General features: G+C 43.7%; 1 protein-coding gene across 1 annotated transcript in view; it reads right to left on the bottom strand.

The window, feature by feature from the left end:
* Positions 1-14,094, bottom strand: part of KIF5C (kinesin family member 5C) — a 151,539-nt gene that overhangs the window by 49,518 nt on the left and 87,927 nt on the right. The window contains exon 12 of the mRNA XM_054478001.2: positions 3,763-3,938. Within this exon, the coding sequence (XP_054333976.1) occupies positions 3,763-3,938 (176 nt within the window). The remainder of the gene's footprint in view (positions 1-3,762; positions 3,939-14,094) is intronic.

Raw genomic sequence — 14,094 nt, 5'->3', positions numbered from 1 at the left:
GGTACAGTGAAAAACCAAGGGTCCCTGGCCCCACCTGGGAAGGATGAAGAACAAGGATGATATTACAGAAGACATGGATCACTTGTATCAGAGACATTTCCCAAACTATATTTACCCTTTATTAAGGCAACTTATCTAAGGAATTAATGAGATCTACTGTGATTTTTTTTAAAGTCTTTCAAAACCTCCAGAATAATAAGGTGCACTTATATCTACACATTCAACTGCATCTCTTAGAACATGCATAAGCACGCTCACTCTGATGCCAGTTCTAAAGACCTCGTCCATGGATAACAGATTTTAAAGCACTTTTCAGAGAGTATTTTATACTTGAATTTTCTTATACATGAAATAACATAAGGCCAGGTACAGTGGCTCACGCCTATAATCCCAGCACTTTGGGAGGCCAAGGCAGCTTGATCACTTGAGCCCAGGAGTCCGAGACCAGCCTGAGCAACATGGCAAATCTCCGTCTCTACAAAACATACAAAAAAAAAAAAATTAGCTGAGTGTGGTGGTATGTGCCTGTAGTACCAGCTACTCAGGAGGCTGAGGCAGATGGATGGCTTGAGCCCGGAAGGTTAAAGCTGCAGTGAGTTGTGATTTCACCACTGCACTCTAGTCTGCACAACAGAACAAGACCCCATCTCAAAACTTAAAAAAAATAATATGCGGCCGGGCGTGGTGGCTCAGGCCTGAAATCCCAGCACTTTGGGAGGCCAAGGCGGGCGGATCACGAGGTCAGGAAATCAAGACCATCCTGGCCAACATGGTGAAGCCCCATCTCTACTAAAAATACAAAAATTAGCCGGGCGTGGTGGTGTGCACCTGTAGTCCCAGCTACTCAGGAGGCTGAGGCAGGAGAATTGCTTGAACCCGGGAGGCGGAGGTTGCAGTGCACTGAGGTCGTGCCACTGGACTCCAGCCTAAGTGACAGAGCGAGACTCCATCTCAAAAAATAAATAAATAAATAAATAAATAAATAAAACAAAATAACATGCACACCCTTATAAATGAGAAACTGGTCAACCTCAGTTGTCAACAGGTCACTGGTGACCTTTAATTATAAAAATGTTTTTATTGCAATGGTAATCTGCATAAAAATCATCAACTTTCATTTCTACTTAAGCTTGGTTCATGTCAGGATCTCCAAGAGCAGAGCAGTACTGTAGGGGGACAGAGACTAAGAGACAAGGAGTGCCAGTGCCAACTTGTTCACATTGTGTCTCTGCTGGTGGCCCCCTTGGCACCACCCCTTCCACACCACACACGGAAGTAAGCAGAGCCCAGCCCAGCCCAAGAGAAAGAAGGAAACTAATATTTACTGGGCACCTGCAATGTATTAGAAACTTTTAATCCTCACCACAACCTTTTGAAGTAACAGATATGAGCCCCATGATACAGATGAGAAAAAGCACCTTCAGCGGGGCCAGGCGCCAGCCCAGGACTCAGCATTATTGTCACAGGTCTGCCCGGGTCTCAGTGTCATTGTCACAGGTCTAACTCCACAGCGCATGCTTGCCCATCACACAGCATGGCCTCGGGAGAGTACCTGTGCTTGGAGCCCTGGCGGGGCAGCACAGAGGAACAGAAGGGGCAGCTGGGAGGTAACAGTGTGGTCTTTCTCCCTCCACACCCTAAATAGATTCACTGAGGTTGACCAGGTCCTCATTTAAAGGGCTGAGGGCGAAATGAGATGAGCACTGGGGTGGGAGTCAGAAGATATGTAATTTCATCCTAGCTCTGCTACCTATGTGTGTTATACACTTGGGTAAGTCACATAACCACCCTGGGCTAGTGCCTCACCCAAACCTAAATACCTCCTGTTTTACCTTTCAGTAGACTAAGAAGGTGCCATATCCCACCTCATGTATTCTTCAAGCGTCAAACCACCTACATCAACAGAAACATGGAAGTGCCTCCTAGAACATTTCAGAGGAGGACCCCTAAGAATGACAGTTGGTAAAACATAATCAGGCAGTCTATGGGAAGGGTCACTGAGGGCAAACCATTAGCTCTGGTGCCCCCTAAGGCTGAGGCTTCTAGGCTCAGTCCTCTCCCACATCTCTCAGCATCATCATGTGATGGACCACAAATACTAGCCTCGAACAGTGGGCCTTACAGAATCTTCAAAGCACATGCTGTAGGAAAATGACATAACAAAATGGCCTAGGCTGACCGTCAGGAGACGGAGACTCTCAAGCCAGCTCTTCAGCTACCAACTGAATGCTTTGGACATGGCATTTTCATCTCTCTGTCCTAATCACTACATTTCGTATGTCTGATTTGAGACCCTAAAGTCTCTCTCTTGGATCAATGAAAGTTCCTTATGCTGCCAAGGTAAATGATCCCGATTCCGCTATTCAGGCGTCTATTCATAGAGAACTGAGCACAGAAACAGCTTCTCACCCTCTCACCCAGGATTCTCTGCAATTAATAAAAATGAGCCCATCAGTTCTAAAATGAGAAAAAAAAATGCATACGGTCTAATCTTCTTTACTGTTTAAACAATAGCAATTCCTTGGAGAAATCAAGAAATTGCATATACTGTTAACTTACTATTGATCTCTTTTTTCTCTTTGTTTGAGGTTTTGCATAAAATACATAGATAGAAATGGAAGATAACGGTATGTGTGGAGCCTAAAGGGCAAGTAACCCATCTCGTGGGTATGAATATTTTATTAAATGTGTTTTCAGAGGAGTAGGATGACCCCAGAATAAAGCTGTGGTTATAGTGCAAGCTCTTGGAATCACAAACAAGCAGAACTAGCTTCCTTAAGGCAACCAGTCACATTCAGCTTGCAAAGGTTATACCAGACTCTGAGCTTTACCTCAAAGAGAGAGGCCTGTAAGATTAATGGCAAGGTTAACATAACAAAGCTGTTTCATACAAGCCGGAGGTGTCCCTAAGCACTCTGAGCTGAACCACAATAGAAAAGATTAAATCAGGCTAAAAATATCAGCAACCCTGATGAAATGAACTGAAAGGATTTAGAATATTCCAAGGGCAACATGCCAAGATCATATAAAACATCAATTCAATTCTCATGCCTCTGGGATTCCTAACCCAACCTTTAATTGATTCTCCCAGTGTTCTCCAAGGCCTCTTTTCCTCTATGCCAACTTGTGCATTTACATGACTATTTGAGTCCCAAAAGCTTGTCATAAAATTGGACATCCCCAATTAGCATGTTCAAACTACTTCATTCAAGAATATACCCATGAAAAGAGCTTCACCAATTAGGTGAAGCCATCAGACCACACTGCTATGGATTTCTCATCCCAGGGCCTTATGGTTATATGATTAAAGTACATGCTTGAATTCTGGGAGTCACAACCCTTGCCCCTAGCTGAGGCTACTGCTGGAGTTTCCAAGAGGTGAAGGATAGGCCCAGAGAAGAAAGGGAGACTTAAAGATCACAGACACTCACACACCCCACCTTTCATGTAGTAATCAGCCCAGTCCAATTTCTAGAAGGCAAGACTCTAAATAGTACCTGCCTGTCTATCTAGCAAGACTCTAAATAGTACCTGCCTGTCTATCTAGGCCAACACACTGCTTTTTCAGTCAAGTTCCCTATAACATTTCCATTCCACATGAATCAAGCTCCCTGAATCTGCAACATCAAAGTGCTAGGGTAGGTATTAGGAAACCAGAAACAAAGATCGGGCTGTAGCCCTACATCAGCCCCATAGGGAGCTGGGACCTGCCATCTATCATCTTTGTAGCAGAATGAGAACTATGAATCCCTGGCCACAGACCTTGTCATCCAGTTGTCTGTAGAGACTGGAGATCTCCTCATCGTACTTCTCTTTCTCCTCTGTAGAGATGCCAGCAACAACAGGAGCAATATTGTCTATGATGGGGGTGTTATCACAAGGCTCCAGGTTCTTCTGGTCCTTAGCACTGATCTGCTCATCCTCAGGCACAGCTTCTCCTGCAAAACATAGCCAAGCAGAGTTGGGGATTAAAGAAATTGAGTATGCAACCCTCCAGGAAGAGTACTAAAAATAATCAGTCCTGGTGAAAAATACACAGAATACATAATGAAGGGCTGTAGTGTGGTTAGAGTTTGTGTTCTTTCTATTTGACAAGAAAGGTCTTAGTTAATTGGCCAAAACTATTCTAAGAAAAAAGAGAACTATGTAAAACCTCCCCTCTCAAGATGCATCCCTGAAGTAAACCGGTTCCAAGCTACTCCAACTTGCAGAGATGCCTAAATTCTTTACATTCATTTTGCTTTAGTTGAGGAATATCCTGGGGCTTTACTAGAGTCATAGTCTCTCTAGTGATTGATTAAAAAGGAAACAGACCTCTAAGGCATCCTAATTATGAATTAATTATGTCACTGTTTCATTAATAGAAACAGCCAAATAAAGAAACACACTGGCATTGTTTGATAGAACACTGTAAGGCTCGGATCCTCTGAATTCAAGAACCTCTGAATCTGAGGTCAGAAGACAGGGTAGCCCTGGATCCAAGACTAGAGCTGCAAAAGCTCACATTTCAATACCACTGTCTCCCCCAGGAAACCAGAATTAATTGGCTCTGCTGGAAAGTTCAAATAGAATAATCTACTGTGATATCAGGTAGTCTTAGGAAAGAAAAGCAGACAATCTAGACTATCTTGCAGAGATCCTACCTACAACTTCTCAGTTTGCAGAGTAGCATTTGTTGGGGCCTTCAAAGGAAGAATTGCCAAATTTGTCAATCAAATTGATGGAAAAGGTACAGCTTGCAAGCTGGCCAATGGCTATCTCCAACAAGAACATCAAAGACATAAAGTGCATAAAAAGGATTCTAAGAAAACTGCTGGCCCCATTGAGTTCTCCCAAATATCTTCCTGGAAAACAAAACCAAACCCAACATACGTTTCCATCACAATGTTTACCATCAACACCACAATCATCTTGCTACAGTCAGTAGTAAGAGTGTCTGCAGTATTCCAAGCCTCACCCCAGTTCCCAGCCCACAAAATCCATTTTGTAAAAATTCCCCAGGAAAACTGCCTTGAGTCAGAGAGTTTTTCAAAAATACATGATAGAAGGCAGGGCACAGTGGCTCAGGCCAAGACGGGCAGATAACTTGAGGCCAGGAATTCGAGACCAGCCTGGCCAACATGGTGAAATACCATCTCTACTAAAAATACAAAATTTAGTATTTGTACAAAAATTAGCTGGGTGTGGTGGTGCACACCTGTAGTCTCAGCTATTTGGGAGGCTGAGGAACGAGAGCCGCTTGAACCCGAGAGGCGAAGGTTGCAGTGAGCCGAGATCGCGCCATTGCACTCCAGCCTGGGTGCCAAGAGTGAGACTTTGTCTCAATAAATAAATAAATAAATAAAAATAAATAATATAGTAACTGAGATCTCCATCTGTGGCTTCATTAACAATATGTATCATGCTTCAAGGAACCCACCTGAACACTGTACACATTTATCTCAATATAAACAAAACACTGTGATAGTTTAGTTCTGCTGCTTATGACTCCATTATCTCGCTGAATAACCACAAAATACTACATGGGGCCTCCGTGTTAAGTAAAATTAACACCCAATGCTTTCACTTTTGTATCACAGTTCCGTTTGAAGCAGCAACTTGAAGCAAAACGTAGAATAAACTATTACTTTGCTGAATACAAAATTGAGCCAACCCTTTTTCCTTTTCCAACAAGACTGCTATACTTAACCCTTTTTTCTAAAATTATTGACCTGAAACAAAACCAGAATATCAGAGTAGCCTTTGAACAGAACCTGAACCAAATCAATATTTCATTCAGTTCCAATTCCTGGCTTAAAATATCCATCAACAACCTTAGTGTGCACACTGGATTTCATCCAATTAAAGGATCTATATTCTCTACAGTCTGCTAAATCCATGGGCTATAAAAGCAGTACCGTGTTCTTTTTCTTAAACATGTTAGATAGAGATAGATAGACAGATATAGATAGATAGATAGATAGATAGATAGATAGATAGATGGATAGATAGGTAGACAGACAGATAGATTTTCTAATCACACAATAATTCAGGACACATTCTTAACATAAACAACTCAAGCAATGTGGAGTATACAACTAAAACTTGAAAGTCCTCCTTCACCCCTCCCTTCTAATTCTGTTCCTTCCCCAGAGAAATTCACCACTAACACTTTGGTAAATATCCTTCCTCTTCTTGGATTGTGACTGTATCTCTAATTTTTGAGCTCTAGCTTCTGAAATTTGGGAACAGGGCAATCCAGTACAGTATGAATTTAATCTTCTAGCTTACGCATGACAAAGATGAAATTCTTAGCTGTACTAGACCAGACACCAACCAGAACATGGTCATATTATCCACAGGCCAACTCACTCCAAGAGGTAAGATACAAAAACATCTGGAAGAGACATATTCCCTGTGTTCTTTGGTTTCAAATGGCCAAAGAGGCAATGGTATCATGAGACTAGGGTAAGCTAAGGAGCTGCCCAGTGTGTGTTTTGATTCAGCTGAGTGGGCAAGGGCCGGGGATAGACTTCTATAACCTTAGCAGCAGGTGACCTGTTCTAACCAAAGTCACAGGCCTGACTTCCCCTAAAGCTGCCTTCTTCTCCCATTAAGGAATTATAGCATCACTAAGTAGAAGGGTTGTCCCAGATGGCAGAGATCCAACAAGCTAGCCAATGCTGCTGCAACGCACTGTGAAAGTAGTTAAGGGACTCTCTCATCTCCAGTGCTATGGCAGGACGCTAAAGCCACATTGTACTTTTTAACAGGTCTCATTAATCACAAGCCCATCTCCTGCTTACCCTCTTGGTTTGCTTTCTGTAAAGGAGAGGAAATAACAATGCCTTTATCACAGGGTTGTTCTAAAGATAAATGAAGATAGTATATGTAAAAAGCACAAAAGGCAATATCGTTCAAAGTCCACCTTTTATCCCCTCCTCTCCCTGACAAATTTGCAACTTTGTAGGCTTGGCAGATAAATTATTATTTTTACTTATTCTGTGATTTATGTTTCTGAGATCTTCACAATAATTTTGTGGCTGGAGCTCAGTTCCAAAAATAAAACATGGTATAGCCATGCAAGTCCCTTTCAGGTTTATTTTTATTATTATTAAGACAGTATTTGAAACCTACAGCAGACTTTGTGTGGTTTCTCTTGAACAATTCTCTCAATCAAAGCATTAACATGTCTCCTACAAAGCTACATCTAAACAACCAGCGCTTTTCAGTTTATATTCTAAAGGTCAGGCAGTCAGGATTATTTTTTACAGCAGCCATTTCAACGGAGAAGAACAAAGCCGCAACACGCAGGAACTAAAGCAGCACAACTCCTGCCCAGAGAGGAACCAAGGGCTGGTTTTCCAACACCACTGCCCTTCAAAGGACCGAGAAAATGACTTCCAGAAGCGTCCTGGTAACTACACTGTCCAGCTCACGAACACGTCTGGGGATTGTAAATTCCCAGCACTAGGCAAGACCTGACACTAGGTTATCTGTCTCCATGGCAATCTCACCATGTTAATGGAGAATATTCCCTGCACTGCAGTGGACCGAGTCTCTGGAGAAGCCCCCACATGGTGATTATGGAATAACTGATTCTAACAAGGAAAACAGCTGCAAACAGACCCTAGAGAGATAACGCCCTGAACTCTGATGGTGGGAGAAGGAGAAAAAGACCACCAAATGAAGATTAGCATCTATTTTGAGTCTCCCTCTTTGCATTAAAAGGAGATTTCTCTTAGTTTAGCCCCTGAGGCTTATACCTGCTGTCTATAGGAAAAGAGCTCATAATATTGTAAAGCATCTGAAAGACCTCCCTACACACACACACACACACACACACACACACACACACACACTGGAAACCTTCCCCTTCTTTAAATAAGCATCCTGGCATTTACTATTGTCAGATGTAATTACCTTTAAGGACTAAAAAGATTTGTGTTTACATAGGAGCATTCACTGAAGCATACCTATAAGGCTTACAGAGCATTCTAATTATAAAATAAAAACTCCCAAAGGGCGTAAATAACATTTCTACAAAAAATAGAAATCCATCAACGGCAACAGATGAGAATGACACACTAATCAAAAATTCTCATTAGGTCTATTAAAATTTCTAAAATAGGTTTTTGGGTTTTTTTTTTAAAGAAAGAAAACCATTAGACTGCCAGTAATTCATTAAAACTTCACACATGAAATAGCAACAAGCTAGTTATCCTTTTCATAAGTTGAGTTCCTAAAGCCTCAGGAGAACACAGAAAGGTAATTGCATTCTCTCAGTAACTCCGGAGCAGAGATTTGCTGGTTACTCACAGCTTCCGCCAGAAACCACAGCAGATCTGGCAAACGAGGTGCTTTCTTTCAATACCAATTAAACAGGCCCAGTGGCAGACCTAATGGTAGGTAATTTCTATATCAAAGAAACTAAAAGGAAATCTTTAAGTTGCCAGATGGGTGAGAGCAGCTGGCTACAAGATGTCATTATATAAATGTGATGTTAAAAAAAAAAATCATTCCTTTATGAGATTATTTTGCATGCAAATAGCATCTTTCACCCTCATTCCTAAAAACACTGTAAGCAGCTTAAAACATCCTCTAATCCCTTCTACAGCGATTTTCTAATAAACTGGTCACCTGGGACTCTGCATCCTCCTTACATTCATGACCACCTGAACAGGCCACAACATTCTCTTAGTAGACAGACGGTATTTCTTTTACAGAGTTTGGCTGTGTTCTCAAAAGCAAGCAGAGGGCCTAGTAAATTAGATCGCTCCAATGAAATGCTAATTTCTGAGAGTCCATTATAATCATGGATCTGAGAAGGGAGGCAGCATCTTCGAAGATTTAATGTTAAAAGAGCAAATTGTGTTCCAATTGTGGCGGTCCCAAAGTTCCACAAAGCCCCAAATCAGACTAGAGGCTACAGATTTAGCTAGTTACTGAACCATGCCTGCTGGCCTCACAGGTTTTGAACTGGATGAACAAATCTGCGTTAGAGACTGCCGATTTTTCCACACTTTCTCAGCCTGTGATGAAATCATTTATTTGCATGACTTCAGCAGATAAGGTAAATCTATATCCACTGTTTTTTAATCTTATAGGCAATTATTCAAGAGAAGAAAATCTGCAGATACACCAGTTTGTCAGGTCATTTCCTTGTTCTGACACCTGGATTTTCAGGTCCTCCTTTTTCTGACTTAAATCCCTGTAAAAAATTATTTTTCAAGTGCAAAATTCAAAGTATCAGAAGACAGCACGTGTGAAGACTGACCTGGCAGAAACAGGAAGCCATGCACCCAGACTTCACCCCTCCCCCCCCCATCCTCCTGTCAAGAGTTTTCCTGATGGATTGGGAGGAGGTTAGCATGAGCTGGAGCTGTAATTCACTCTGAATCCAACTATCTAACTCTATCTCCATATATAGGATTGTTCGAGTCTTTCCCGCACATATGAGCAACAAAGCAATAGAGCTTTAAAAAAAATTCCATTTTCTGGCAACTGCCCCACTCCATCTATCTGTTCCTTAAGCAAGCAGGCTGAACAAATCTCCGTGAGGCTAAAGAGCCAACAGAGCCTCCAGATTCGAATAAAGACCAGCCATCGATATCGGCCCACAAGATGTCACTAGTAGATTGTGGTGAACATTTGTTGCTTTTCAGCCACTCGACACCCATTCTTAAAAAATAGCACCTCAACTTCCTTTTAAGGAATTAGCCCCTTAAACTGCGTGCAGTCTTCATCAGACAATTTATCAAAGTGCCCTGCCCTTCCCCAGCCAAGGCACACCAGCAAGCACAGTATTCCCACTTCTATCCTGGGCCTCTGCTTCTCCAACATAATCACATACAGAAGGGAAAAAGCATTAATTCCAGGTGTGGCCACTTAAGAGACCTGCCTGTCTCTGCTGCCTGTATCTCTGAAGCAGACCCAGCCTACATTTGTCGGAGCCTGTTGCCTCTGCTTTGGAGTCTGCGAATCATTCGTATCCTTCTAACGCATTCTCTTTTTGCTTTAGCCAGGCAGTGTCAATTCCCGTCGCTTGCAAGCCGAGGATCCTAACTAGCACCCTGGGGAACGGAACCAGGCCAGTGAGTGGCTCTCCTTAGCCACATGCACATGCCCGGAGTTATCCTGCCTCCATGGCAATGTCAGAAAGGAATTAAAGCTTAGTGTAGTGTATGTGATACCAGCCACAAGCCTTCTTCTAAGAATCAAGGTTCAACAGTGCCCAGAGGAGAAAACTGCCAGGCCTGCATTCTGAAGTGGCCCCTGTCTTACCGGGAGCTGCTATAAAAAAGTACCATAGACTGGGTGGCTTATAAAGAATTTATTACTTACAGTTCTGGAGACTAGAAGTCCAAGATCAGAGTGCCAGCATGGTTGGGCCCTCCTGGTAAGGGCCCTCTTCGGGGTTTGCAGATGGCATCTCATTATAGTCTTACATAGTGGAGACCAGAGGGAAGGAAGCTCTCTCAGAACTCACAGGACACTAATGCCATTCATAAGAGTCCATCCTCAGAACCCAGTCACCTCCCAAAGACCCCACCTCGTACTATCACCACCTTAGGGGTTAAGATTTCAACACATGAATTTGGGTGGACACAAAACATTCAATCTATAGCATGCATCAAGCTACAAAGGGTTGAAAATTGGTACAGGTGGAGGTGTGGGGGAGGGCGAGAGCAACCTCTAGGCATGTAATAGACAGTGCAGTATTTCACCAATTTTGAATGATTTAAGGCAGGGCATGCCCTGTCCTGTGGCACAGTCCCATCACTGCCAACTGGATCAAACTTACCTCTTTTCAGTTATCTCCATTATCTGCCTGCACCTGATCTGTAGTTGATTTCCTACTCCTTTGTATTGCTACTTCATTCTACGTAACAGCAAGTAGGAAAAAGCACAAGCATGCGCGCGTGCACACACACACACACACATGCACACACACTTTGCTACACACACCCCTTCCTTGTTCTCCAGCAGCTGAAGTATAGCAGCCAAACTCTTAAATTATAAATACCATGCAAAGAAAGAAATCTTTTTCCCAGGAGACTGCACACAATTGACAAGGCCTCTTTAACTCGTTGAGACTGCAATGTAGAAATATCAATACCCGGGAAATGTTGAGGGGAACTAAGTAGCCACCTTCTATAAGTTTAGAACCAATGTGCGTGTCAAGTTTCAAAGGAAAGTTGGCAATATCCTGCCATTCTGGTTTTAGTGAAGGGCACTTCTGCTTTTTCAGTCCACATCTCAAAAGCCCAGCTCTCACGTTTACACACACCAGCCATGCCCTCATTATCTTCTGCTCTGAAGAATTAGGACTGACACGTGGGGAGACCACGGAAGGGCTTCCAGTGCCCCTTTTTTTGGCGTGATATTTATTACACGCATCTAACTGACCCTGCCCACAAATCACTTTGCTAACTTGATGAGCAGGCTGTGCAGACAGTAGAAAGAGAATGAACCTTAGAGTCAGGCCCACTCAGTTCAGATCGCAGCTTTACCAGAGACTGATCCACTTGGGGACGTTTTCAGGCCTGTCATTCTTGGTCACAAGGGCTACTTGAGGATTAAATGCCCAGCCTCAGAATGTAACAAAAAGCCTGGCCTGGTCTTTTGTCCCTGTAACATCCACTGGCACATAGCATGAGATGCAGAGTTAGTGTTTGAGGTAGCTCTGCCCCCTCCATGGGACAAAGGACCTCTCCCCGCCTCCTCACTGCCCCTCACTACTCTCCTTCTCGCCTGAAACTTACATCACTAAAGTCAGTTCTCTACATTTAAGAACTTTGCCCCCAGAAAAATCACCTTTAAATACACGTTAGCTGGGGAGGAAAGGAGAGCTCTTCGGAATCCCCCCAATTCCCTTCTCCCATCACAACCAGTGGTGACGTGGCGATGGGGTTGCTGGGGGCCTCTCAGACTCTCTCTGTCTTCTCTTCTTTCTCTGTAGTCCAAAGGGCCCTCACACCTACCTATGCCTTCAATTACTACCAAAAGATTGACGACTCCAACTCAAGCAGACCCTCTGAGCTCCAGACCCTCAGACTTAACTTCTTATCTGAATAATGTTCCCCTGAATGTTCCACGGGGACCCTAAACTCCCTCCTCCCTCACCCCTGGTTCTCCTCCAGCATCCCCAGTCTTAGGGAATGGTCTCACCCTCCATCCAACTCGGCAAGCCAGAAAACTCACAGTTGTCATTGAAACCTCCCTCTCCCATAGCCAACCCCTCACCACACCCAGCTAATTTCTCCTCCTAAATATCTCTCAGGTTCATCCATTTCTCTCCCTTCCTACTACCCTCTCATTTCAATACCATCATCTCATCCCTGGAAGACCACCCCAGCTCCCAGACCTCTTCTCTGACCTGCAGTCCACTCTCCAATACACCCAATGGATCTTCAAAAATGCGAAGGTATGACCTGCAGCTTAACACCCTTGACCAAAATTCTGAAGACAGGAGAGCCCCGCCTATCCCTCGAGCCCATCTCAGGCCAGTGCTCCCTGCTGGCCTATGTCCTCCATTCTCAGAGCCCCCACCTCACCTCATGCCCCCTATTATGCCCGGCTAACTGCTGCTTCTCGCAGATACTAATCTCTATATTGCATATTCAAGGAACCCTTCACTGGCTTCTCAATCAAGTTCAGGGCCCCCTGTTGTATAACTCTTGGCACCTGTGCTTTCCCTTCTTGGTATGCAGCGTGGACTACCATCATACATTTATTGGTGAGGACTGTCATTTACCTTCCTCCCCGCTCAGACCGTCCTGAGGGCAAAGACCACATCTGACTGCCCACGCTTTAATCTCCAGCACCTGCATTAAGCATCTGTTTGCTTCCCATACATTTATTGGAGGTCTACTCTGTGCCAGAGTATATCATCATACATTATTTTTCCCAAATTATGTAACTTAAGGGCTCATGTAGGATCTCACCCAAGAGGGCACAGAAAACAGCACATTTCTTTCTTTTTCTTTCTTTTTTTTTTTTTTTTTTTTTGAGATGGAGTTTTGCTCTTTTTGCCCAGGCTGGAGTACAATGGTGGATTCTCGGCTCACCGCAACCTCCGCCTCCGGGGTTCAAGCGATTCTCCTGCCTCAGCCTACTGAGTAGCTGGGATTACAGGCATGCGCCACCACGCCTGGCTAATTTTGTATTTTTAGTAGAGACAGGGATTCTCCATGTTGGCCAGGCGGGTCTCGAACTCCCGACCTCAGGTGATCTGCCCACCTCGGCGACCCAAAGAGCTGGGAGAAAACAGTACATTTCTAAGGAGATTTGCAACGTGTTCGAAGAGTGACAGTTAAAATGATGTCCAAGTAAAGAGGCCAAAAACAGGACTGAGTGCCCAAAAGATGCTAAGCATGACAGTGAGTCAGGCAAACAGGGCAATGGGCAGATCCCAGAGGATGGCATTTGATGAGGGATGGAGAACTGCAAGGTTAAAGTTTGGCAAGAGATGCAAAATGATGGGGGAAAAAAGGTTCATTGCCCACCCTGTAATGTTTCTAAAGCCAGCACCCCCAATCCTTTACCAAAAGGCTTTACTGAATGTCCTGGTCATCCAGCAGAGAACTGACCTGGAGGATTCCCGAAATAAAACCTCATATGGCTACTCCCCACCTTGCCAACTACTGCTCCCGACTCTCCCATTCCTGCCAAATTGCAAAGAATCATGCACCAGCCTCAGGTGCTGAATTATTCAATTATTCTAGTAGCTTTCCAAACACGTGTGCTGCTAGAAAATCTTTCAAAAAATAAAAGAATCATGTTATTTAGGCTACTAGGTCATTTCTGAAACCTGTCTTGAATTCTCGTTTGCCACGTAATTGTTTTTCTATTAAACAATAGCTCATTGACACCCCACCCTTACTAGAAAAAGCAGTGACAAACATGTAATCACAAGACAATCTGCTGCAGTTACAAACAGTCAGCGTTACCTCCCGATCCTGCACAACAGCCCCCGGGCTCCTACCCTTACCCAAAGCTGAGGTACTGCTGCAGCACCTAAAATACTGAACACAGCAGCAGAGGACCTGAACAACAACTTCCAACTATCCGCCATTCCCCTACACACACACCAACCTGCCTTATTTTAGTTAA

The sequence above is a fragment of the Pongo pygmaeus genome, chromosome 11, assembly GCF_028885625.2.
Source record: "Pongo pygmaeus isolate AG05252 chromosome 11, NHGRI_mPonPyg2-v2.0_pri, whole genome shotgun sequence".
Classification (NCBI taxonomy): Eukaryota; Metazoa; Chordata; class Mammalia; order Primates; family Hominidae; genus Pongo; species Pongo pygmaeus.
The sequence above is the reverse complement of the archived record's forward strand: the minus strand, read 5'-3'. Positions and strand labels throughout refer to the sequence as shown.